The 25,132-nt window shown below is 35.2% G+C and overlaps 1 protein-coding gene across 3 annotated transcripts; it reads right to left on the bottom strand.

Annotated features, from left to right (window-relative positions):
- Nucleotides 1–7,933: 7,933 nt before the first annotated feature.
- On the bottom strand, nt 7,934–22,156 carry LOC110460625 (carbohydrate sulfotransferase 11-like). 3 transcript variants are annotated; one of them, XM_021513648.1, is made up of 4 exons: nt 22,039–22,156; nt 11,667–11,910; nt 10,314–10,369; nt 7,934–9,423 (listed from the first exon to the last, which is right to left on the bottom strand). In XM_021513648.1, the coding sequence occupies exons 2-4, from the start codon at nt 11,851–11,853 to the stop codon at nt 8,575–8,577; spliced, it is 1,092 nt and encodes a 363-aa protein (XP_021369323.1). In that variant the 5' UTR covers nt 11,854–11,910; nt 22,039–22,156; the 3' UTR covers nt 7,934–8,574. The 3 variants fall into 3 exon arrangements, with proteins under 3 accessions (XP_021369323.1, XP_021369324.1, XP_021369325.1); XM_021513649.1 differs by lacking the exon at nt 22,039–22,156 and adding an exon at nt 17,351–17,685; XM_021513650.1 differs by lacking the exon at nt 22,039–22,156 and adding an exon at nt 17,393–17,685.
- Between the last annotated feature and the right edge of the window lie 2,976 nt (nt 22,157–25,132).

Below are 25,132 nucleotides of genomic sequence, written 5' to 3'. Positions count from 1 at the left end.
TTAATGCCCAAACATCAAACTATAACGTATTGCCCAAACATTAAACTATTACGTATTGCCCAAACATTTAACTATTGCGTATTGCCCACACATCAAACTATAACGTATTGCCCAAACATCAAACCATAACGTATTGCCCAAACATTAAACTATTACTAATTGCCTAAACATCAAACTATAACGTATTGCCCAAACATTTAACTATTACGTAGTGCCCAAACATTAAACTATTACGTATTGCACAAACATCAAACTATTACGTATTGACCAAACATTAAACTATTACGTATGGCCCAAACATTAAACTATAACGTATTGCCCAAACATTAACCTATTACGTATTGCCCAAACATTAAACAATAACGTATTGCCCAAACATTAAACTATTACGGATTACCCAAACATTAAACTATTACGTATTGCTCAAACATTAAACTATTACGTATTGCCCAAGCATTAAACTATTACGTATTGCCCAAACACCAAACTATAACGTATTGCCCAAACATTAACCTATTACGTATTGCCAAAACATTAAACTATTACGTAGTGCCAAAACATTAAACTATTACGTATTGCCCAAGCATTAAACTATTACGTATTGCCCAAACTTTAAACTATTACGTATTGCCCAAACATTAATCTATTACGTATTGCCCAAACATCAAACCATTACGTATTGCCCAATCATTAAACTATTGCGTATTGCCCAAACATTAAACTATTACGGATTGCCCAAACATTAAACTATTACGTAATGCCCAAACATTAAACTATTACGTATTGCTCAAACATTAAACTATTACGTATTGCCCAACCATTAAACTATTACGTATTGCCCAAACTTTAAACTATTACGTATTGCCCAAACATTTAACTATTGCGTATTGCCCACAAATCAAACTATAACGTATTGCCCAAACATTAAACTATTACGAAGTGCCAAAACATTAAACTATAACGTATTGCCCAAACATCAACCTATAACGTATTGCCCAAACATTAACCTATTGCGTATTGCCCAAACATTAAACTATTACGGATTGCCCAAACATTAAACTATTACGTATTGACCAAACATTAAACTATTACGTATTGCCCCAACATCAACCTATAACGTATTGCCCAAACATCAAACCATAACGTATTGCCCAAACATTAAACTATTACGGATTACCCAAACATTAAACTATTACGTATTGCTCAAACATTAAACTATTACGTATTGCCCAATCATTAAACTATTGCGTATTGCCCAAACATTAAACTATTACGAAATGCCCAAACATTAAACTATTACGTATTTCCCAAACATTAAACTATTACGTATTGCCCACAGATCAAACTATTACGTATTTCCCAAACATTAAACTATTACGTATTGCACAAACATCAAACTATTACGTATTGACCAAACATTAAACTATTACGTATGGCCCAAACATTAAACTATAACGTATTGCCCAAACATTAACCTATTGCGTATTGCCCAAACATTAAACTATTACGGATTGCCCAAACATTAAACTATTACGTAGTGCCCAAACATTAAACTATTACGTATTCCCAATCATTAAACTATTACGTATTGCCCAAACTTTAAACTATTACGTATTGCCCAAACATTTAACTATTGCGTATTGCCCACACATCAAACTATAACGTTTTGCCCAAACATTAAACTATTACGTATTTCCCAAACATTAAACTATTACGTATTGCCCAATCATTAAACTATTGCGTATTGCCCAAACATTAAACTATTACGAAGTGCCAAAACATTAAACTATAACGTATTGCCCAAACATTTAACTATTACGTAGTGCCCAAACATTAAACTATTACGTATTTCCCAAACATTAAACCAATTCGTATTGCCCAAACCTTAAACTATTACGTATTACCCAAACATTAAACTATTACGCATTGCCTAAACATTAAACTATTACATATTGCCCAAACATTAAACTATTACGTAGTGCCAAAACATTAAACTATTACGTATTGCCCAACCATTAAACTATTACGTATTACCCAAACATTAAACTATTACGCATTGCCTAAACATTAAACTATTACATATTGCCCAAACATTAAACTATTACGTAATGCCCAAACATTAAACTATTACGTATTGACCAAACATTAAACTATTACGTATTGCCCAATCATTAAACTATTGCGTATTGCCCAAACATTAAACTATTACGGATTGCCCAAACATTAAACTATTACGTATTCCCAATCATTAAACTATTACGTATTGCCCAAACTATTGCCCAAACATTAAACTATTACGTAGTGCCCAAACATTAAACTATTACGTATTGCACAAACATCAAACTATTACGTATTGACCAAACATTAAACTATTACGTATTGCCCCAACATCAACCTATAACGTATTGCCCAAACATTAACCTATTGCGTATTGCCCAAACATTAAACTATTACGGATTACCCAAACATTAAACTATTACGTATTGCACAAACATCAAACTAGTACGTATTACCCAAACATTAAACTATTATGTATTGCCCAAACATTAAACTATTGCGTATTGCCCAAACATTAAACTATTACTTATTGCCCAAACATCAAACTATTACGTATTGCCCAAACATTAAACAATAACGTATTGCCCAAACATTAAACTATTACGGATTACCCAAACATTAAACTATTACGTATTGCCCACACATTAAACTATTACGTATTGCCCAAAGATCAAACTATTACGTATTGCCCAAACATTAATCTATTACGTATTGCCGAAACATCAAACTATTACGTATTGCCCAAACATTAATCTATTACGTATTGCCCAAACATCAAACCATTACGTATTGCCCAATCATTAAACTATTACGTATTGCACAAACATCAAACTATTACGTATTGACCAAACATTAAACTATTACGTATTGCCAAAACATTAAACTATTACGTAGTGCCAAAACATTAAACTATTACGTATTGCCCACAGATCAAACTATTACGTATTTCCCAAACATTAAACTATTACGTATTGCCAAAACATTAAACTATTACGTAGTGCCAAAACATTAAACTATTACGTATTGCCCAAGCATTAAACTATTACGTATTGCCCAAACATTTAACTATTGCGTATTGCCCACAAATCAAACTATAACGTATTGCCCAAACATTAACCTATTACGTATTGCCAAAACATTAAACTATTACGTAGTGCCAAAACATTAAACTATAATTTCAATACACTCAGCGCTCATATTTACCTGCACAGGATGTCAAAATTCAAACCTCTATTGATCAGTCTGTTATGAAAATTCTAGCAAAATTTGAAAACATCAAAATCGAAAGAAAATATTACAAAAAATTGTATCATTGATTTGTTGCGAGAATTCGGCATAAGTTTAAAACAGAGAGTCGCGGTCGATGGAGAAAAATCAGTTTAGGAGTGGAATGCCCCAAGGAAACTTACTCGGGCCACGTTTTTGTATGTACATATATCAATACTCGTAGATATTATATACGTGTAAAGTACACCTTGCTCGACTTATTATAGGGTATTGATCCTACTGTACATTGATGTAAATCTACAGCACAAGTCGAAAATTTGGCTTCTCATTTTCATCCGAATAGCGCTATTGAATCAAGTAAAACAAACACCCAAGCCAAACATCACATATCGATGTACTAGCGGGTAGAAGAAAATGTCTAAGAACAAATCAATATCAATATATCAATATATAGCGCCTTCAGTCAGAAAATAGCCTAAACATGTCTACCACGAATGAAGTTGGCGAAGGAATGATACGAAGAAATGTGGATGGTACATTATTATGGCACGCATGTAGCATGTAGTTGTCACTACAGATTGAATGTCTATATGAACATTTGGGACATTTTTGAGAACTCGTGCTGTGAATTATGTTGCCTATGAACGAATATTTAGGCCTATTCGTCGGATAGAATATAAAAAGTGGTATTTTTCGGAAAATCAATATTTGACAAATTCGTTTCATTCTGTTGCTTACATCGTTCGTTATATAGGCTATATAGAGCGTGAAGGCTATAACCTGAATACTGACCGTAGGAGCTTTATCTCGACCGTATTGATATAACTAAGATCTCCTGTGGAGAGTAGAAGAACCTTGGTACAGTGTACACACACAGCAAACCCATATTCACCAAATATATCATTACTGTCGTCGATAAAGCAAATATGCCTATAGGAACACTACGGTGAACGTTTGTAACTTCAAACATCAGCACTCAGCAATATATTACCAGTGTATTAGACATGTATTTACAAAAAAAAGAAAAAAAGATTTAGGAAAACTAACAAGTGTTCAAAGGAGAGCTGTGCAACTATTTCAGACGATCAATTATCTGAAGTAAGAAGAGAGAAACGGACAGGTGGCGACGACCTCGGGATGCTAAACTCAACATAATATGACTAAGGTTAGTGCAAATACGTACTATATCATCTTACATGAATTCATGGTGCTTATACAATGTAGCTATATATTGCCCTTACTGTAGAAAAACACGGGTCTTTTTTTTCTGCAAGGTCAATCATGTTTCACGAGGGCAAGTGAAACATTATTCATCGGGGGGAAACAAAGAATCGTGCCTCCCTAACATAAGGACAATACATATCTTATTATGTCAGAAAAAAACACTAAAATATGATCGGGAAACTTGAGCGCCTAGGGGCGGCATGCTGTTTTATTGCCCCGTCATGTGACCAGTACATCAGGTATCATTCTATCAGGCACGATGTTATAAAACTTAGGTATAATGGTCTGTATTGTAATTAGTTTCAAAACTTGCATACAAATTCACACAATATAATTTTATCTATTTCATTATGTTACACTCAAACGTATCAATGTAATTAAGTCGCCTGAATGCAGATGTTCTTATTCTATAGACAATGTTTAGCACCACTTTAAGAATGTCCATTGTATGAAGGAGCCAGGAATATCTTCCACAGAAAACTTTTAGGGAATTTGAAATTAAATTATATAGTTACAAATTTACTTCAGTCCGGCACAGACATGCTTACTGGTAATGAAAATTAATTTATATTCATATCAGTTCAGGTATATATCAAAAATCCACAACGGTTTAGTAAAACAAGTATGTTAAAACTGAATAATATATACATATATCACCTGCACGTGGTTAGCATTGTAGTACTACGATGACGGTGTAGATTGCACCCGGAATTGCAGGACGCCTTGCGAGCTCGAAACTCATTAGGAAGCCAATAAATTGTGTTATTTGATCTTGTGAAAAGCACACTTTGTATAGAAAGCTTCAAGGACGTGAACATAGTGTGATATGGTCTGCTGTGTCATCAAGTTGCCACCGTTTTGAAATTTGTACATTTGTAGGTTGATTTCAAGGTTGATTTTATTTTATTTTTATTTTCTTGCATTTCTTTTATTACATGTATCATTGATAGCAGTTTCAATGAAAAATGTGTGTTTTTTGGTATGCTATAGATGATGTACATGTAATAACGTATTATAATAGGAGATGGACAAATCCACGGCCAGACCGGGCTTCGAACCCGGGTCCCTCGGAACTCTAGACGGACGCTCTACCAATATAACAATAGAGCTAGAGTATGTTCTATAATGTATACTGGTTGTTGAGACATGTAAGGGTGCATACAATACAAAATAACCTACATTATTTGTAAAGAGCTATGGCGTAAAGCGGCCCATATTTCCCAAAGTCGGCATTTATGCAAACGGGGAAAAATGAATGAGTAAATAATTTCTAGTATCGAAAATGCACTGAATAGATATCAAACCAATGGGATATGAACTTATGAACTGCTGAGATATTAGTGTGTTTTTTTTTATATAATACTGCAAATAATAGCCATATTTACTATATCTTTGAAAGTGATGGGGTTTCCCAAACTTAAACACTTTCCCATCCGGGGACCAACTTTTGAATAATCTTTTTGATTCCGTGATGTAATATGAAAAAAACAAATAGTATGACGGATAAGTGGTTATCATGTGGGAAAGTGCTTAAAATAATGAAAAACATGGCTGATAAAGTTTCTCAAAACTGCGACAGGTGCTTCTTTGGTTAAAACAGTTAGTATTTCCATTTGTGTACCACAGTTTACTTAATTAAGTAATGAAATACTTTTCAAATCAATGGGACGTCTTATTGATATCTAAATAACATACATATTGATCTATCTTCTATGGAATCATGTCAACAAATCCCTGTATACGTGTACAGTACAGCTACTGTACGCTTTGTAGATAAGACATCATTTTAAATGATATTTATGATTTTTTTTACCTACCAATTGGCACCAGTATTTTTATTTATTCAAACAAAAACAAATGATACCGAAATGCAAAATAAGTAGGATTGTTACGTCAGGACAAAAAAAGGCCAAGCAAAAAAATAAAAAAAATAACTGTTACAATTTGTATTATCGCAAATATATTACCGAAAGTGCTGGGAAATTCATCGTTGAGGACAGTCTTATTTGTTTGAAATGCAGGAAGACTGCAGCACAAAGGAAAGAGTGCAATGCACGTGTAAGACATGCTATTCGATAATTATATGTACTTTTGCCTGTCAAATGAGCAGGAACAGAAAAACAGAAAATGCCGCCCTCAGAAGTAATTAAAATCAATTCATTTCGACCTTATTGATAATGATTAAAAAAACCGCGAAATAAGTATTTTGTTGGGTGTTTATCGTGAAACACGAGTATTAATAGCCATGGCCATAAAATCGCCTGTTCACAATAATCTTTTTTAGACACAGGATTTCGATAGAGCTACCTTTATAAAAATATACCTGAGGACGCGTCATGACGGTACACGGTGGCACTATCGGATCATAGCTTTGGGGAAATACGCATAGCAACCCGCCATAGCTCGTTTAACCTCATCTAGTTTGAATCATGTAAATGTAGTTATCATTGTTTTCATATAGCCCCATCAAGTAATAACGAGGGAGGTAACTCTTCATCGTTGTAATAATTAAGGTTGTAAACCACTAAAATAACATCATGAGGGTTTTGTTTGTAACGTTGCACAGCTATGTTTACCTATTTATTCAAGTGAATAATGCTTCGCCCAGTAGAATTATCGTAGTTTAGGGACAACTACCTTAGTGTATTTTGTTGTGAAGTGAAGTAAAACAATTGTGAAGGTAAACAACATGTAAATGGGAAACCAGAAACGAGAAATATGTAAGTAAACTATGTAGTCCCAGTTAAAAATAGTACATATTATCCGACTTAACATTAAGTTCTTCATAAATCAGAAGCTAAAATTCAATTTGAAATGAAATTTTGACGAAATGTACGAATATCGTTGTAATTTAAAACGAAAATACCTTCATTTGGTTTTAAACATAATTAATGTATCCGAAATTTGGTATTTTATTCTTATAATAACACAATCCCTGTATGTCGTTTGATTTATTTTGCTACGTATAACTGTTAGACTTGAACACATAGTATTTGAAGGGTCACCGTTGAAAATTGTTTATATTTTAAGTGTTCTCAGAAAATAATAAAGCTTGTGAACTTGACACACAAACAAAAGAAAAGTTTTTGTTAATAAAAAATATTTATTTTCAAAGAAAACAAAATCAAACAACATTGATAACCCCTTTCCATGAGCATCCTCGATATCCAGGGGTTACTCTCACTTTCGCTCTCTACACACCTGGAATATGTCATAGCAAAATTGAAGCCACGAAGATAGCTGTTTGATTGGTCTCAGGTGAAAAAACCCTGACCAATCGCTAGGCTGATACTTGTCCTTTGAAGATTACAAAAGAGAGACGCCCGACTTCAAATCCTGTCAATTTTACCGTTACGTGACCGCGAGATTATTTTGATGTACATCAAAGGATCGAACTTGTCCTCTTGTCTCATCAACAAGGTGGCGCCCACCATGCCTTTAATTTTGCTATGACATATTCCAGGGATGAAGAGAGCGAAAGTGAGCGTAACCCCTTGATATTCATGTATTTACTGTCATTCGGAAGGCATCTTTGGTATAACTCGGAAGGTATCGGTGGTTTACCGTTAAGCAATGTGACATCGGACCATCAAAGGTGCTACTGTATCTGGGAAGTTACACTGTTGTTTTGTCGAGAATGTTATTAAAGGTATTGAATTGAACTTTTTACAAGTATTCATCAAAATATTGTTGATATTTTTCTGTATTTTAAGAAAATCCTACTTGACACATAGGAAAAAATGACAAAGACTTTTTACACGTGGGTATGTTATTAACTAATTTCAATAAAAGTTTGAACGTATTTTGATTTTACTTTACTCCAATCACTCCTTATTTACACGATTCCGCTAGAATTAAAAGTTAAACGAACAGGATACATCTCAGCTAAGTCGGTACAAGGTTAATCCTAGAGAGATTCGAGGGTTGTCCAAACGTTCGGAAAACGGTATAAGCTAATGAGAAAAAACAAACATCTGGAATGACGGTCCAAAAATTACATTATCATTAATCCCTTAGCGCTGGAAAAAAAAAATAAAGTTACAATTATCAGTTTAACGTTATTAATTAATGTAACGGAAACTTATAATCAAACAATAGATAATCAGATTGATAAAATTTCTGTAATCTCTTTCGGTAAAAACTTGGTATTTGAGAAAAATAATTTACAAGCGTCTCATTAGTTCTCGTAGCATTATAAAAAGCGGACCTCTTAGGGAATGAATACCTGGATAGTCCAGCACGCTTTAGAAGGTAGTCGGCGTCGTCCTCAATGGTCTCGTACTTCCCTATATAGTCATAGTTTATTTGACACGGAAGACAAAGTTGACTCTGTCGCTCCCAGTGTTCGTCATATTGGAAACTTTCATCTCGAAACTGGTTCTCCTGTACTAAATATTTCACAAAATCCAAAAAATTAACATCCCCTTTTTTCACATTTCCCTTTATTGGAGACTCCGGGTGTTGCATTTTATAAATATTATTTGCTTTCTTTTGAAAGGTTTTATCCTCGAGACCAACTCCGGCAAATTTATCCCGATATGCCGACAATAACCTTTCCAATGGTTCACGAACAAACATGAACTTTCGATAGTTTCGTAACCGATCATGTATCCCGGGTATGGAATAATCGGTCAAAAAACGGAGACGGTTGGCATATTTGAAATGAGTTTCATTGTGTGTTATATCTCCCGGCCTTTTCTTGGTTTTGTCGAACATTCCCGTCATATGTAAGAAGATCCGTTTCCAGTTGGAGCAGCCAACCTTCGGGACGTAGCAATACAGCAGGCGGTATTTGTCATCCACAACGAGGTGCGTAAGTGTAGAAACATTAACTGACATGCTAATATTACCGCTAGCAACCATTGCGTCACAATGGACGCTCAAATGTTTCTTTCTTTGGCGTTGTAAATCGATCTGAAAAGAAAAAATGCGTTTTTATGATTTTTTTTATATATCACACATGCATTCCGTTGTATGCAATTTAAATACATCAGATATTTTTTCCCCCCAATCGTAGGAGTCATTTTCATTGGTAATAGACACTATTATAATACATGTATATATGTTTCTAATTTATTTTTGTCCCCAATTGGTCCAGACAGACGCATGCCCATGTGACATTGCTGTTTGCTAGTTCTCTTATCGTATCATCTTTTTTCTTGAAGAACACCTGTCCATATCATAATAGTTATTTTGCTGTTTTTAAAACGTCTATGTTAAACTTTTTTAATTAATGACATAGAAGACGAGTTTCATTTTGTTTTAGTTTGCACAAAATATACACATTTAAGACGGAAGTATTTAAAATATTACTATAGAAATAACCCTAGTGTATATAAGCTTGTTCAATTACTTAATACAAAGAATATTAAAGAAGTATGTAATCTTGGAAAGTATCTGATAGTTGCAAATAAGCGCCGATCAGATATATGACCGTTTGTATGTGTGTATTATTCATTCCCCTGTGACCAGTGTGGCTTTTTGTACATATGTAAATAACCTGTTTATTATATGTTTACACTGATAAGTGGCAAGACTTAAAGTTAATAAAGAACTTGAACTTGAATATCACCCTACCACTTTGGCCATTAGTTAAACTGGCCGTTGACACCTTCGTTTTCAACCAGGGGTGCGTGATAGTGAACTGACGACGCCATATTATATTGATCAGACAATGCAGAAAGAAAAGTGTGTTACAATAACGGTCAAACCTTACTTTGTTATTTACAGAGTCAATCGCTATTGTTATCGGATCACACAAACTCGAGAACAGAACAGTGAGATACATAAGTGTACGCCCTTACCTGGCTAGGCGTTGAAAACATCCGGATTAGCTTCATTCGTCGACCAAGCTCTGAAACTATACCAGAAAAAAACATGTCATTCCTTACTGTATATGAGAATCGTCTGTAGTACAGCAGAGGTGTTTATTCACCGAGAACGATGGAAAAGGTCCAAATAAAACTGAATTGTTTGAAGCATTCTGTTTTGATAAGTTCAGTATCATTCTCACACTTCGTCAATTTGAGTAGTAAGTAACCATCGATTCACTGATACATGTTTAAGCTGACAGTGCAAGTTAAAAAGCTTTCACTTGAGATTAAAAAAAAGTGGGTTTTTTTTCATTTTTTTTCTGTTTTCGAGATCTTCCCTATTTATTCCGACTATCGTTTCTCAGGAAGTGCCGATGTTTTAGTTTGTCCTTGCTTGGTAACGAGTATGGATCTCGCTTGATATAAAAAGCTTCCTTAAAAACGCCAGCCGATTGTCACTGGGGAAACCAGAAAAAAATAAACTTTTTTAAAAGAAATCTCAATTGAAAGCTTCTTAACTTGCACTGTCCGCTTTAAGTACTAGTAAATTCATTATTAACCCAGGGTGGCCGGGTGGGGCATTTGATAGCGCATCACTCTTTCACTAAGACGGCTGGGGTTCAATTTCCGGCGATCTTACATAAAATGGCATGCACGACGACGCGAGATTTCTCAAGGTGCTCTGGTGTCCTCTCAAATAAGACCCATTGCACGTTTTTCCCGGACAAACAAGAGTCATTGATAAATAAGGATTGAAATGCAATTGTTCATGTGTGATCAACTCTCGTGATAAGATTTTTGAGAATTAGTACTCCGCAAAGTCTCGTGTCAAAAATTAAAAAAAAATCTTACCCTCTAATTGAGATTTCGCATAAAACATAAGTAAATTATTTTATAAATTAAGACTGTCTTGATATTTCGTATCAGGCGAGTTAAACAATTAGACAATTAACATGAAACAAGAACCCCGTTTCATAAAACATATTTCACATATACATCATCCATGTTTTGAATACTACAGATTCCCATGGAATTATCTAGTTATATTAATTGGCCTCAAGATGAAAAGAAAATGTTTGAAAATAGTACATGTATCCTTGATTCCTGTTAAATTGAAAACAGAAGTAATACAATGTACATGTGATTTTGAGAATAGGTCATACTTTTCGTCAGCTTACTTACTGTGACGTCTTTGACGTTAATTATAAAGATACATGTATAATGAGCGACATGTCGAAGCGTCAATTCTGTTTTTATACATGTAACACGACATGAACACACATATTGATGACGTCATAACTTTGTGTGTACACACATATCTGACATTGAGGATGCAGCACTTACGTCTTGATTTATCTGGTTGTGACGTTGTCGTTGTCCATATTAAACAGTATGTGGTCATCACCAACCCGACCACAATGGTTGCCGCCAATAATTTGACCTTGGTAAACCGCGGTCTAGCACACGGATACCTCACGTGAAGGTCACTGTTGGATAGCGTACGACACCTCGTGGGAGTATGTGTTGACATGGCGATTTCCTGTGAAGGTCAAGGCCAATTTGTCCCAATGGATTATTTCTTGCTATTCTAAAAATAAATAAATAAGAATATTTTGATTTGAGATGAACACATCATAAGCTTACTATGTACAAAATCGGTTGGTTGCATTGCCACTATTTGCTGAGAAACAGAGATAAACGCAAAACTTGAACGTCTACAATGCCGCCGCCGACCCCGGAGAATCAGAACCTATGTCTCATCTTCAGCAACAAAGTTACAGGCGAAAAAAATCGACACGTATTAACTGAAGTGTTTCTTTGAATGCTATACAATGTGACATATTAGTGATGAAAAATGTAGATCATTGTTTAACATTTATAGATCAATCCCAGCTCTGTGCTGTGTGTTTTTTAAAAGAAAATGATAAAGGTCAAGACAAAACTCCTTTGTCAATTACAAACTACCTATAACTGAGCTATACATGTACATTACAAACTACCTATAACTGAGCTATACATGTATATTACAATTACAAACTACATATAACTGAGCTGTACATGTACATTACACTTACAAACTACATATAACTGAGCTGTACATGTCCACTACAATTACAAACTACATATAACTGAGCTATATACATGTACATTACAATAACAAACCACATATAACTGAGCTTTACATGTACATTACAATTAGAAACTACATACAACTGAGATATACATGTAGATTACAATTACAAACTACATATAACTGAGCTATTCATGTATATTACAATTACATATAACTGAGCTATACATGGACATGTACATTACAAACTACCTATAACTGAGCTATACATGTACGTTACAAACTACCTATAACTGAGCTATACATGTACGTTACAAACTACCTATAACTGAGCTATACATGTATATAACAATTACATATAACTGAGCTATACATGTACATGTACATTACAAACTACCTATAACTGAGGTATACATGTATATTACAATTACAAACTACATATAACTGAGCTGTATACATGTACATTACAATAACAAACTACATATAACTGAGCTTTAAATGTACATTACAATTACAAACTACATACAACTGAGATATACATGTACATTACAATTACAAACTACATATAACTGAGCTATATACATGTACATTACAATAACAAACTACATATAACTGAGCTTTACATGTACATTACAATTACAAACTACATACAACTGAGATATACATGTACATTACAATTACAAACTACATACAACTGAGTTATACATGTATATTACAATTACAAACTACATATAACTGAGCTATACATATACATTACAATTACGAACTACATATAACTGAGCTAAACATGTACATTACAATTACAAACTACATACAACTGAGATATACAAGTACATTACAATTACAAACTACATATAACTGAGCTATACATATACATTACAATTACGAACTACATATAACTGAGCTAAACATGTACATTACAATTACATACTACATATAACTGAGCTATACATGTACATTATTTCTGGGTTGTTTGGAACAGAATACAATAGAAAATGACCTGTGTGCTTTTTGTTTAAATAACTTATATTGTATACAATCCAATAGCACAGCAAACTGGAGTTAAAAGATAAATGCTACCTAAACGTGACACCTTGCACGTCCTTAAACGACCATAGCTGTTACCTGTAATAAATGTAGGACGTAAAAACACACACAAACAAAACAGACATGTTCCTTTTCAAAAGAGCTCTCCTCCAAGGAAAATATACGTAACGAAAGTACTGTTTGTCTTTTAAAATAATCGATGACACATATAAACACAACAATTGATTTCATATTTGAAAGCTATGCAATCATTATACTAACAAAGCTTACGATTTAAAGATTCTAAGGGAGATAATCTGACACCGCTGGAAACATTACAATGAGAGAAGTAGCATAATTACTTATAAATTAGATATAACCAGTGTTCGTTATTTTTTGTTTTCGAGCTATCGATCCTTTTCAACACAAAGTAAAACGAATAATGTAATAAACAACTTGTCGATATACGGTTGTCCACTTACTACACTTAGCTGCTACTCGACAGACCACTGGAGATTAATGCCACTCATTACTGAGGACAGCCAGTAATATTAACTTAAAAGCTGACTTGCAGTGCCACTCAGCGAAAGGTCATACGGTTCATGCTTACTGTACCATTTTAGTGTAATTTTTAGCCCGAATAGGTGTAATAATCCTCAAACTAAGCAACTCATAATGGACTCCCAGGTTCCCGTGGTCCTTTAACGCCATACATTTATGCGAACGCGTTTGTGTATCATTTTTATGACAAACGGCTTGTCATATCATCTTCACTCAGACGATCTCCTTACTCAACATATTCTGTAAGCTCTATCACTTAAAGGATTCACTTTTATCAAACAAATGACAATTACGTATAAGCGTTACATACATCACAAATCAGCATCATCAACATCCCCAAAATTAACGTCGTCTAACATGGACGCCAATTAGTACTGTGCTACTGTACCTGTGTTGGAAACATTTTTTTGACCAGGATTACGCTTAGTGCTAGGTAGACACAGACAGGGGGTAGGGACCAAAAGAATGACCATAGGTATTGTCATACAAAGGTTAAGAACTCGATATTTACAGGTATTTCGGTCAAAAAGCCGTAAGTCTTTCTATTTATAGATACGTTCTGAGGTCATTTAAAGAACTTCATTACAAATCGAATACAAAAACACCACAGGTACACTATAGACCCGACCGAACCGGAATGTAAATACGGGAAAATCCACTAGTATTAGTGAACCGGTCAAAGGTGTGTTAAAACGTCCACTTGTAATGATGTTATGATTTATTTTGAACTGGGTCGATTCCCTATTATATATACCCGGCTTTATAATATGATTAAATTTTGGTTCAAGTTATTGAATGCCAAGAACTGTATCTTGAAAACTGCCTATGATGAATTATTGAAAATGCCCAAGCGTAATAATGTTTTTAATTGGTAGTCCTTTGTGAAGGATAAACTTTTTTCACTCGGGTTTGGTGATGTGAACGAACGTAAATGTAAACAACGAATTTTTGATCATGCTAGATAAGAACTTTCTGAAATGTTAGAGAATTCACCAAAATGTCACTTGTATAGACATTTAGTAAATACTATATCATTACAACATTATCTATGTAAATATATACCCAAGAAACATAGAATTGCACATACATTGCATATTGAAACAGGACGATATAGAAATATTGTAAGGAATGAACGCTATTGTAAAATATGTAATTCTGTAGATATAGAGGACGATTATCATTTTTTGCTTATTTGTCCTATATACCAAGAGCTCAGATCAAAGTATATAAAAATGTATTACTGGAGAAAACCATCTGTTCTAAGTTAATTCAATTACTGTGCTCAACAAATGTAAAAGAACTAACCAGGTTTAGCAAATATATATACGATGCCACTAAATTGAGGAAGTGTCAAATCTTTTGTCCATTCTCCATTGCGTTTTGCAGTGTCTGCCAATGTATTTATATTGTTACATGTACACTGATGAGCTGGAAAGCTTAAAGTTAATAAAGAATAGAATAGAACTGGAGCTTGTACAACACTTACGGTGTCAGGGAACAAAAGGCACACGGGGCCTGCGTCGCTCACATTTGTAACTACTTACTCTATTGAACTGTATTTACCATTGATCAATGTATAATGTCAAATCATATTTTTAATTTATTTTGAACAATTCATCAAACATTTATTTTCAAGTTATTGACCAATGCAATGCGGTACTGAAGACGAATATTTGGTCCATTTCTTTTACAAACATGGAGAAAGAATGAGAATGACTTTTCCTACATGCATCAAATATCACATGTCAGAAGAAAACTTAAAACTCCGGACATATTATTGTACTTTGTTTCAAAGAAAAATATTTTCAAAACAAATTTTGATTATGTTTTTTTTTATAAATTATCTAGTAAAACAGGTTGATAGCTAAACATAACAAAGTGGAAACAGATTTTTTTCCTTTTTACTAAACTGTGAGATAGTTGATGTGTTATTCGTTATCTATTTCAAGTCACAGACCCAACTATTCCCGACATCAACATCTTTCTATTAAAGCTTAAAAAGTTTTAAAACACCAAAGTATAACTGTTATAATAGTGTTTATTATATGCATGAACATTTCTCGCAATCACATTGGTCGGATCCTATACACGTGACCAGGCCTCAAAAACTCATGTAGACTGGTTATCCGGTGAATATCGATTTCTAAATAAAGCTTGCATGGAAATTCCCCGGAACCTGTCGTAGCGCATGCGCAGTTAGACTGGAACGCGATCTGTCAGACGACATTAAAAGATGGCTGCTGGCGAGCGTGTCTCCTCCGTTAGGAAAATTACCAAAACTATTCGAGGATAAAGATGCTGTTAACGTATAAAAAGGCCATTGAACACGCAGTGCATGTCCTCCATGCTTATCTTAAGAAAAATAATCTAGACGATGCCTTCAAAAGCTACAATGATGAAATGTTGTATTCAAACCTGGCTAAATTTTACACGGAAGCTCGCGTACAAATATCAGAACCTTTAGTTTTGTTTCGTTTTATTTCATTGTTGAAGCATATAATAAAACAGTTATGGGATTTTGTGCTGGTAAATATGATGTGATATGAACCTGAAAGAGGGATATTGACCTCGGCTTCGCCTCAGTCAATATCACTCTTTCAGGTTTATATCACATCATATTCACCAGCACAAAAGTCCATAATTGTATAATATTGTATACCGACATATTAAAGGGATGTTGGTCGAGGTTCTCAGCACATTTGATCACTGTGGACTTCGTTATCGGTTTCCTGTAAAAGGCGAGTTATCTGGGCAATGATCTCCAGGATTGGTAGTTGTTAGAAAGAACTACTTTGAATTTTCTGAGCTCAAGTGTTCACAATGACTTTGAACGTATGTCACTGTAATTAACATATTTGATATCCTTTCATACAAGTACGCTACACAACATATTTTGTTTTGTTTTGTTCGGGGTTGAACTCGGCCTCGCATTATCAAAGTTCCTAAGAAGATGAATGCCTCCGAAAAGAGAGTTGAGTTACGGAAGTTTCATCGTCCAAGGTATTACTAGGGGTGCCGCAGATTAAGTTTAGTTTCTTGAATGTTCCTAAAAGCAGAAGACAAAGAAGATAATCCCTGATTCTGAGCCCCAACGAGTCGCCTCTTACGACAGCATGCTGTGGGTTACTTCCCACAAAGAACAGGGGGTACACGTCAAATCTGAAGGCTTCGTTGTTCCAAACAAGAATTACGCGTAATTTACATTTCATAAACAAATTTGGCAGTACATCAACATGGAGGTATAAAAGGAACAAGTGCTAATGGTAATGGGAGCCGGCCACTACAGATGTCCTCTAAACTACCCCCGCATTTGGAAAAGCAAATGTAAATAGGTGAACGGAAGTTGCAGTGCCATAACACATGTACATACCTTGGAGCAAAATCAAAATATATGTGAATTTCGACCACTCACGCAGAAGCCAGTATACCGCCACCATTTTGTCAGTTCAGAAAATGGATCCACGGTTGAGAGCACAGTGCGGAAATACACGTACATACGGATTTTTAGCAAACTCGAACAATAACTGAATTTCGAACAATCAGAAGCCAATATACAGTGGCAATTTTGTCAAATGATAAATGGATGTCATGGTTGATTTTGTAGTGCCAAAATACATGTACATACTCAATTTGACTGAAACTGAACAATAACTGAAATTCGACCAATCAGAAGCCAGTATTAGGTGGCCATTTTGTCAAATCAGAAAAAGGATGTTGCGGCTGATTTCACAGTGACAAAATACACCTGCATAACAAAGAGGTATGGCGGGTTGCTATGCCTATTTCCCCAAAGTTATGTTACGCTAGTGCGCGCATCCAACCGTGCACTGTTATGACGCGTCCTCAGGTATTTTTATACAGGTATACGTAGCTATATCGGAATCCTGTGTCTAAGAATAGATTATTGTAAACAGACGAATTTAAGGCCATGGGTATTAATACATGCGTTTAACGATAAAGGCTCAACACAATGCTTATTTCACGTTTTTTATATTGATTTATAACAAATTATACGCTTAGATGTAATACAAGATCGTGCAATCTATACGAAACACTGAATTCAGAATGAGTTCTGAGAAAGTATCCGGTCTCGGGCGATAATCCGCATGTCGCACTAAATAGTAATGAAATTATTACTAACAAAACTGATAAATCAATAGGTATGTTATTAAAATGTAAACAAAATTTTCCATCGATTTGAAAAACAAAATATTGCTTTATTAAGGAAAATGATCACATGCCTAAATATTTAAAAAAAAATGAGCGAGGATTCGAACCTGCACCGTTTATTTTTTAGTCACAAGTAAACTGCGTTAAACATTCGGCTTCATAGAACATATAGATATTGGCAATTACAAACTGATTTAACCCGAGAAACACCTGTCGCAGTTTAGAGAAACTTGATCAACCCTGTTTTTCATATTTGAGCACTTTCCCAAAGGAGGACCACTTTTCCGTAATACGATTTGTTTTTGCATATTACATCACGGTCACAAAAATTTTATTCAAAAGTTGGTCCTCAGATGGGAAAGTGTTGAAAGTATTTTTTTTTTAAGTCCGGGAAACCCCATCACTTTCATAGATATAGTGTATATGGCTATATTTGCAGTATCATATTATCAATACCTAATTTCTCAGCAGTTTAAAAATTCATATTCAATTGGTTCTATATCTTTTGTATGCATTTTTGATACACGAAATGTTTTATTCCTTAATTTGTTTTCCCGTTTTCATAAATGCCGACTTAGGGAAATACGGGCAGTTTTCCGCCATACCTCTTTGAGCGAAATCGAACATTTTCTGAATTTCAACCAATCAGAAGCCAGTATACTGTGGTCATGTTTGTTGTCTGATTCCGTTAAAACATTTACGTTGTAACCCTAAAGATGGTAATAATCATCCCAATTTACAGTTAAAGTGTAATTAATCTAATACTTTAAATGTTTGAGATACAGCATATAACACACAGCTAAATGCAAAAGCTTTATATTGCGGAAGATGCTGTGAAAGTCACCGGACCGGGAAATGTAGACCACATTCATTATATCATGCATGGTTTATAATCCACGGGTTATGAATATAAGACGCATGTATGGTCCAAGTTTGGTTGGTCTAACACTTGTACTTTTTGAGAAACACAGCTAAATGCAAACACTTAACAGTGATGAAGATGCTGTCCAAGTCACTGGACCGTGAAATGTAGGGCACATTCAGCACATGATGCTTGCATTGAGGTGAAGTATGTAGGATACATGCATGGTTGAAGTTTGGTTGGTCTAGCACTAAAACGTTTTGAGAAACAGAGCTAAACGCAAAAACGTAATGTTGACGATGACGCCGCCCCAAAATATGATCCGTAACACCCCAAGTCCTTCTGCGGGTACACTGTCTTATAACAAAAGAATTATTGACCGGTTTTGGGTTTGGTTTGGTTTAATTTTGTTTAACGTCCGATTAACGGCTTAGGTCATTTACGGACGTGCCTCCATGTGTGTAGTGTATGCATGCTTGCGTATGTGTATGCAGGAGACAGGTTATATTGGTATGCTCGGCTCCTTGTGATAGCGCGGATCTGATGCCGGCTTTATAGTGCTATCTCACTGAATTGCCATGCCGAAGGTACCAAGCATAGCATTCCGCCCGGTCACATTATACCGGCAACGGGTGAACCAGTTGTTGCCGTTCCCCTTAACACTGAACAACATACATGTAGGTATTTGTAACCCCGACAAAAGTGGTATTTACAGATGTCGAGGACAGAGAAGATTATTATATTTCGAGTCAATACTTGTAAATATAATGTTCACAAACCGGACGCTTGACCTCCGTACAATAAAGGGGATCCTAGCCCCACTAATAATGTATATAAAAGATCGGTGGGAACTTCAATTTAAAAGTCCACTTATGAAAGGAAATAATTGTAAGGTTAGCAATTAGAAACGGAAACATTTTTGTAAGCGAGTTTAGGATACGTTCCATGTCACTACTTCTGTCATAACCTTTCCTAATATGACTATGTAGTGTAGATCTTACATTTTGGGTAGAATCAATTGTGGCTATATAAGCAGTCTTTAAGAAATATGCAAAGTTATGATGATGTGTGGAGCTTAACTCAAGAAAATTTGCTGCAAGAACGAAATTGCAAAAGATTAATCCCCCGAAATTAAAGCCTTGCGTCCAGCAATATGCCAAACGGACATTGCCTATCGGACAATCGATGTATATATGATTATTTTACCTTTAAAATGAAGATGATATAAGTCTTTAAATTAGAGAGTACCAGTGCAGTGTTTTGTTTCTCGAACAAAAACAAATGTTCCAGTTTGTTTTGCATCTTCCCGACTATTGCGTTGCTTGTCCATCTACTTCAGCAAAGAGTTATATCTAATGAAATATATTCCTTATGGTTACATATTTCACTACAGGGATTCGAACACCAGAAGTTCTAATTCTCCCAAAAAATCACAACCTCTAATTGTCTTGGCATGCTTATTTTGTAATTCTCCAGTAGGTCATTATAGATAAGCTTGCAATTGACTTTTTCAGAAATAAATTCTAAGGCTAGGTCATTATGAAAAGGCATTTCTTTTTGGATCAATCGTCTGTGTACATCCGCGGTACTCCCAGGTTTGGTTTGGTTTTATTTTGTTTAACGTCCTATTACTAACAGCTAAGGTCATTTAAGGACGTGCCTTCATGTGTGTTATATGTGTGCTGGAGACGGTATGTTGGCGTAATTGCCTCCTTGTGATAGCGCAGATCTAATGCCCACTTTAGAGTGCTACCTCACTGAAACACCATGGCGAAGGCATTCATTACAGTATTCAACCCGGTCACATTATACTGCCAACGAGTAAACCAGTTTTTGCGAAAACGTTTAAAAAGCATGGACTAACAACTAGCACTTTTAAGGATTTTGGTATGTCCCGGCCTGTGGACCCCTGGAATAGCGAGGACGGTCCCTGTATATAAAAAAAGATGAGCATGGAGATGCATTTCAACTTTTCAAATTGTATTTGTAAAACTTCAAACGTATTTAAATTAATTAGAAATAAAAAGGCAGAAAGTTTGGCACCTTGCGCTATAACCTTATAAATTAGTCCACTTATTAACAAAAAGAGTGGTGTACCTTGGCCTGATTTTGGTCATTTTCAACTAGGAAACAGTGAACTGCATTTAAAATGGGGATAGCATTGTGGCAGATTTCAATTGTACATAGAATAGATTATGTACAAAGTGTAATCTTAATGACATAGAAGACGAGTTTCATTTTGTTTTAGTTTGCACAAGATATACAAATTTAAGACGGAAGTATTTAAAATGTTACTATAGAAATAACCCTAGTGTATATAAGCTTGTTCAATTACTTAATACACAGAATATTAAAGAATTATGTAATCTAGGGCCGATCAGATATATGACAGTTTGTACATGTATGTGTGTATTGTTCATTCTCCTGTGACCAATGTGGCTTTTTGTACATATGTGAATATCCTGTTTAATATATGTTTACACTGATAAGTCGCAAGACTTAAAGTTAATAAAGAACTTGATTACGGTCGTCTTCGAGACTCGAGCTAGAGGGAATTTCCCTTAAGCATAGTGGTAGAGCGTCCGACTATAGGGACCGGGAGATCGAGGGTTTGATCCCCGGAGGAAGCACACTATTCTCTTTCCTGTTACTGCATGAAGGACGTTTTAAAGTAAATACATGATATTATAGCTGTTACTGAGTTAATTATTTAGAAAATTAGTGCTCCAGTTTTTCTGTAAGCATCTAAATAAAATACCATAGTTTGCCCTTGCTCACACACACCCTCCCCTCTTCTTCTTTCTCTTCAAATGACCTTAACTGATTTAAGAAAGCCACCCGCAAACAAACAAATTAATAAACATACCGCCATAATGTTCACCAGCGTTGGTTTGCTATTACTCATATAGTTACTTCTACCCTCGCGATCGTCTGTCAATACACCTGACAGACGATGCTTGAGTACCTGTGGGCTGACAACATGTAATGTAACTGCAGTTATATATAGACTTACAAATACTACTTACCAATCATAAAGGTTCAAATCGAAGAAAGTAGTTGCTGATGACATGAGTTGCGAGTTCCCGTCAAATTCTGCTTCTGCATTATGATTGTCGCAATGTATGTAGCCATATATAACCTGTCTGAAACTTAGACCCCGTACGTAAACAATCACAGGGGTCAACTGTTAACACTAAATAAAGACAATTCTAATTTCATTTTTCTATCATTGATTTTTTGCTATATTGTTCAGAGTCAATTTGCACGTTTGTGATTGAATCTCTAAGATGTATTTATACATAACGTTATGTAGTTAAACACAGTTTGAGCATGTCGAACTCTTCGGTCTGAGATGGTAGACATACTCTTTGCATACTTCAATGGTTGGTTAAGTTATATGTCCGCTTGTCATTCAATACTACGGTCCGTGTTTTACGCTGAAAATACGAGGTGTAATATTCTGCTCCATTGAACATATTCCAGGTAAAAAGAAATCTGATAATTATTTCTACATTAAGTTGGAATCGTGATGTATTTCTTACGTTGATAAAAAGATCTAATATGAACAGCTACTGTCCACAAACTAGGCTTACAGTTTCTTACCGGTAATAATACCTCCGGGTGAGAGGCGTCATGGTCGATCGCGTTTGGAGTGTAAAGTTTTATTCTTATAAATTAAACAATACAGAGTAGAATGGCAACTGAATTCCACCACCCTGTACAGGTAAGTCGTTAAATAAACTCTCTTTGCAAATATAAGTCACACAAAAACATTAGTGTCGTTGTACGTTATTTTTAATTTTATATGAGTACGTGTGTAAGGGAAAATATTTCTGATTGCATTTATTATTACTCGGTAGGGTTACTTGTGTAGCGACATGTAATATATACGATGGCCGATAGCAGCCGACACAAAACAACTACAATGTAAGACATTTATGTACATGTACACTTTTTAAAAACTGTACATGAACACATAGTCCGAATTATTCTGACATTTTATCAACTTTTTTCATATCGGTCTGTCGTCGATTAACGTCAGAACTCCGGCCCTCTATAATATGCGGGAAATATGCGACCCGTGCCCGGAGCGCACTTCAAACTGATATTTTAGAAACAAATCGTCACTTTCACACACATTGTGTACATTAGTCCGAATTATTCTGACAATTTATCGACTTTTTCCATATCGGTCTGTCGTCGATTAACGTCAGAACTCCGGCCCTCTATAACATGGATCGAAAGATCTATTCTTTATGTAATACTGAAAGAATAGATCTTTCGATCCATGTGCGACATGTGTGTGAAAGTGACGATTTGTTTCTAAAATATCAGTTTGAAGTGCGCTCCGGGCACGGGTCGCATATTTCCCGCATATTATAGAGGGTCGGAGTTCTGACGTTAATCGACGACAGACCGGTATGAAAAAAGTCGATAAAATGTCAGAATAATTCGGACTAATGTACACAATACAACTACAAGTGTTATAATAATTCCTGAACGGGTCGGGTCAACTTGATATTTCACACTTGCCTGATGCGGCGGTGAAATTAAAGACCAAACGACAAGGAAAGGGAATATGTTCATAAATCAGCGAAGAGGCGATAGAGGTCACCACACAGTGTTGCTACGTAGACTGTACAGAATATTTCCCTAGTTGATGCTTGGAGACGACTTAATCTCATTACCTGAAAATGGATGTACTAGAAAAGTGTTGACATTAGTAATTATCAAGTGTTTTATTTCTTAATCTTTTCTTTGTATGTTGATTGGTCTTATGTCCTATTTTTGTGTCGCCTACGACGGATGTCGGAAAGACACATAGGCGCTGTTTTTCCGACGGCGACGGCGGCGTCAACAATGTTAAGGTTTTGCGCTTAGTTCTGTTTCTGACAAAGCTACACCAACAAAACCTCGATCATAGATGAAGCATGGGTAGTGGAGCCTACTGCACTAAAAACATTTTATTGATTTCTGCATTTTTTTGGTAAAAACCTCAAATTTCTGGACTTAGAAAAAACCTCAACGTGAAGGTTTTGTGTTTAGCTCTTACATATTAGGCTCTTTCGGACAAAGTATAAGAGCTAGACCATGGGTAGTAGAGCCTACTACTCTAAAAACATTTCATAGATTTCTGCACTTTTTCGGATAAAAACCTGAAATTTCTGGACTTTAAAAAAAATCAATGTTATGATTTTGCGTTTAAGTCCGTTTTCTTATGTACTATGTCAAATGCTTATTATATTGACAAAGCGGGACAGGCGACACATATAATTACGCGTAATTCTTGTTAATTTGAAAGAAATGTAACAGACATAAACCATCGTTATACGCATATCTATGTGGGCATTTTCTAATGTATGGATTGGAGTCATAAAGTAGAACGTTGCATTGTTCAATGTGAATAGTTGAGTACTAAAGTCAAATATAATATAATTCTTACTGTAACAAAAGTTGTATGCAGATTGTTCTGAGAGAAATAACCAGTGTTTAATACCAAAGGCAATAGCCTTCAAACTTGTGAATATGTCACATAGAACACTTTAAATTACATATTTTGGGTTATTGAGTTAAAATTGTAATTCTATATACAAATTAAGTAACTACATGTTTTTGTTTTGTCTCCAACTAATCACATAAAAAGTATATGATATTTGGTATACCTCTGATTTGTGACCGTCTAGTATTGTTTGACTGCTGGGGAATCTAGTAATTTCCTTTTGTCGTTTATTAGCCGCCGTATCAGACACGTGTGAAATATCAAGTTGACCCGAACCGTTAAGAAATGTTCATGTACAGTATTTAAAAAGTGTACATGTACACAAATGTCTTATATTGTAGTTGTTTTGTGTCGGCTGCTATCGGCCATCGTAAATATACGACATCGGATGCATTCAGAACCGAAAAGAATTGTTCAATGTTTATACATTTTTAACCCACCATCATCTGATGGTGGGCTGAGATGATGGTGGGCTATTCAAATCACCCTGCGTCCGTGGTCCGCCCGTCCGTGGTCCGTCCTGAAACAATTCTTGTTATCGGTATTTCTCAAGAAGTACCAGAAGACACTTTCTCAAATTTTATATGTAGGTCCCCCTTGTTCCTTAGCTGTGCAGGGCA

The sequence above is a fragment of the Mizuhopecten yessoensis genome, unplaced genomic scaffold (assembly GCF_002113885.1).
Source record: "Mizuhopecten yessoensis strain PY_sf001 unplaced genomic scaffold, ASM211388v2 scaffold10441, whole genome shotgun sequence".
In the NCBI taxonomy this organism is placed as follows: domain Eukaryota; kingdom Metazoa; phylum Mollusca; class Bivalvia; order Pectinida; family Pectinidae; genus Mizuhopecten; species Mizuhopecten yessoensis.
The sequence above is the reverse complement of the archived record's forward strand: the minus strand, read 5'-3'. Positions and strand labels throughout refer to the sequence as shown.

Coding starts and splice junctions, on each gene's coding strand:
- LOC110460625 (XM_021513648.1), bottom strand. CDS start 11,853: ATGTCAACACATACTCCCACGAGGTGTCGTACGCTATCCAACAGTGAC. Junction 10,370..11,666: donor ACAACCAGATAAATCAAGAC/GTAAGTGCTGCA, acceptor TTTCTGGTATAG/TTTCAGAGCTTGGTCGACGA. Junction 9,424..10,313: donor TGTTTTCAACGCCTAGCCAG/GTAAGGGCGTAC, acceptor TTTTCTTTTCAG/ATCGATTTACAACGCCAAAG.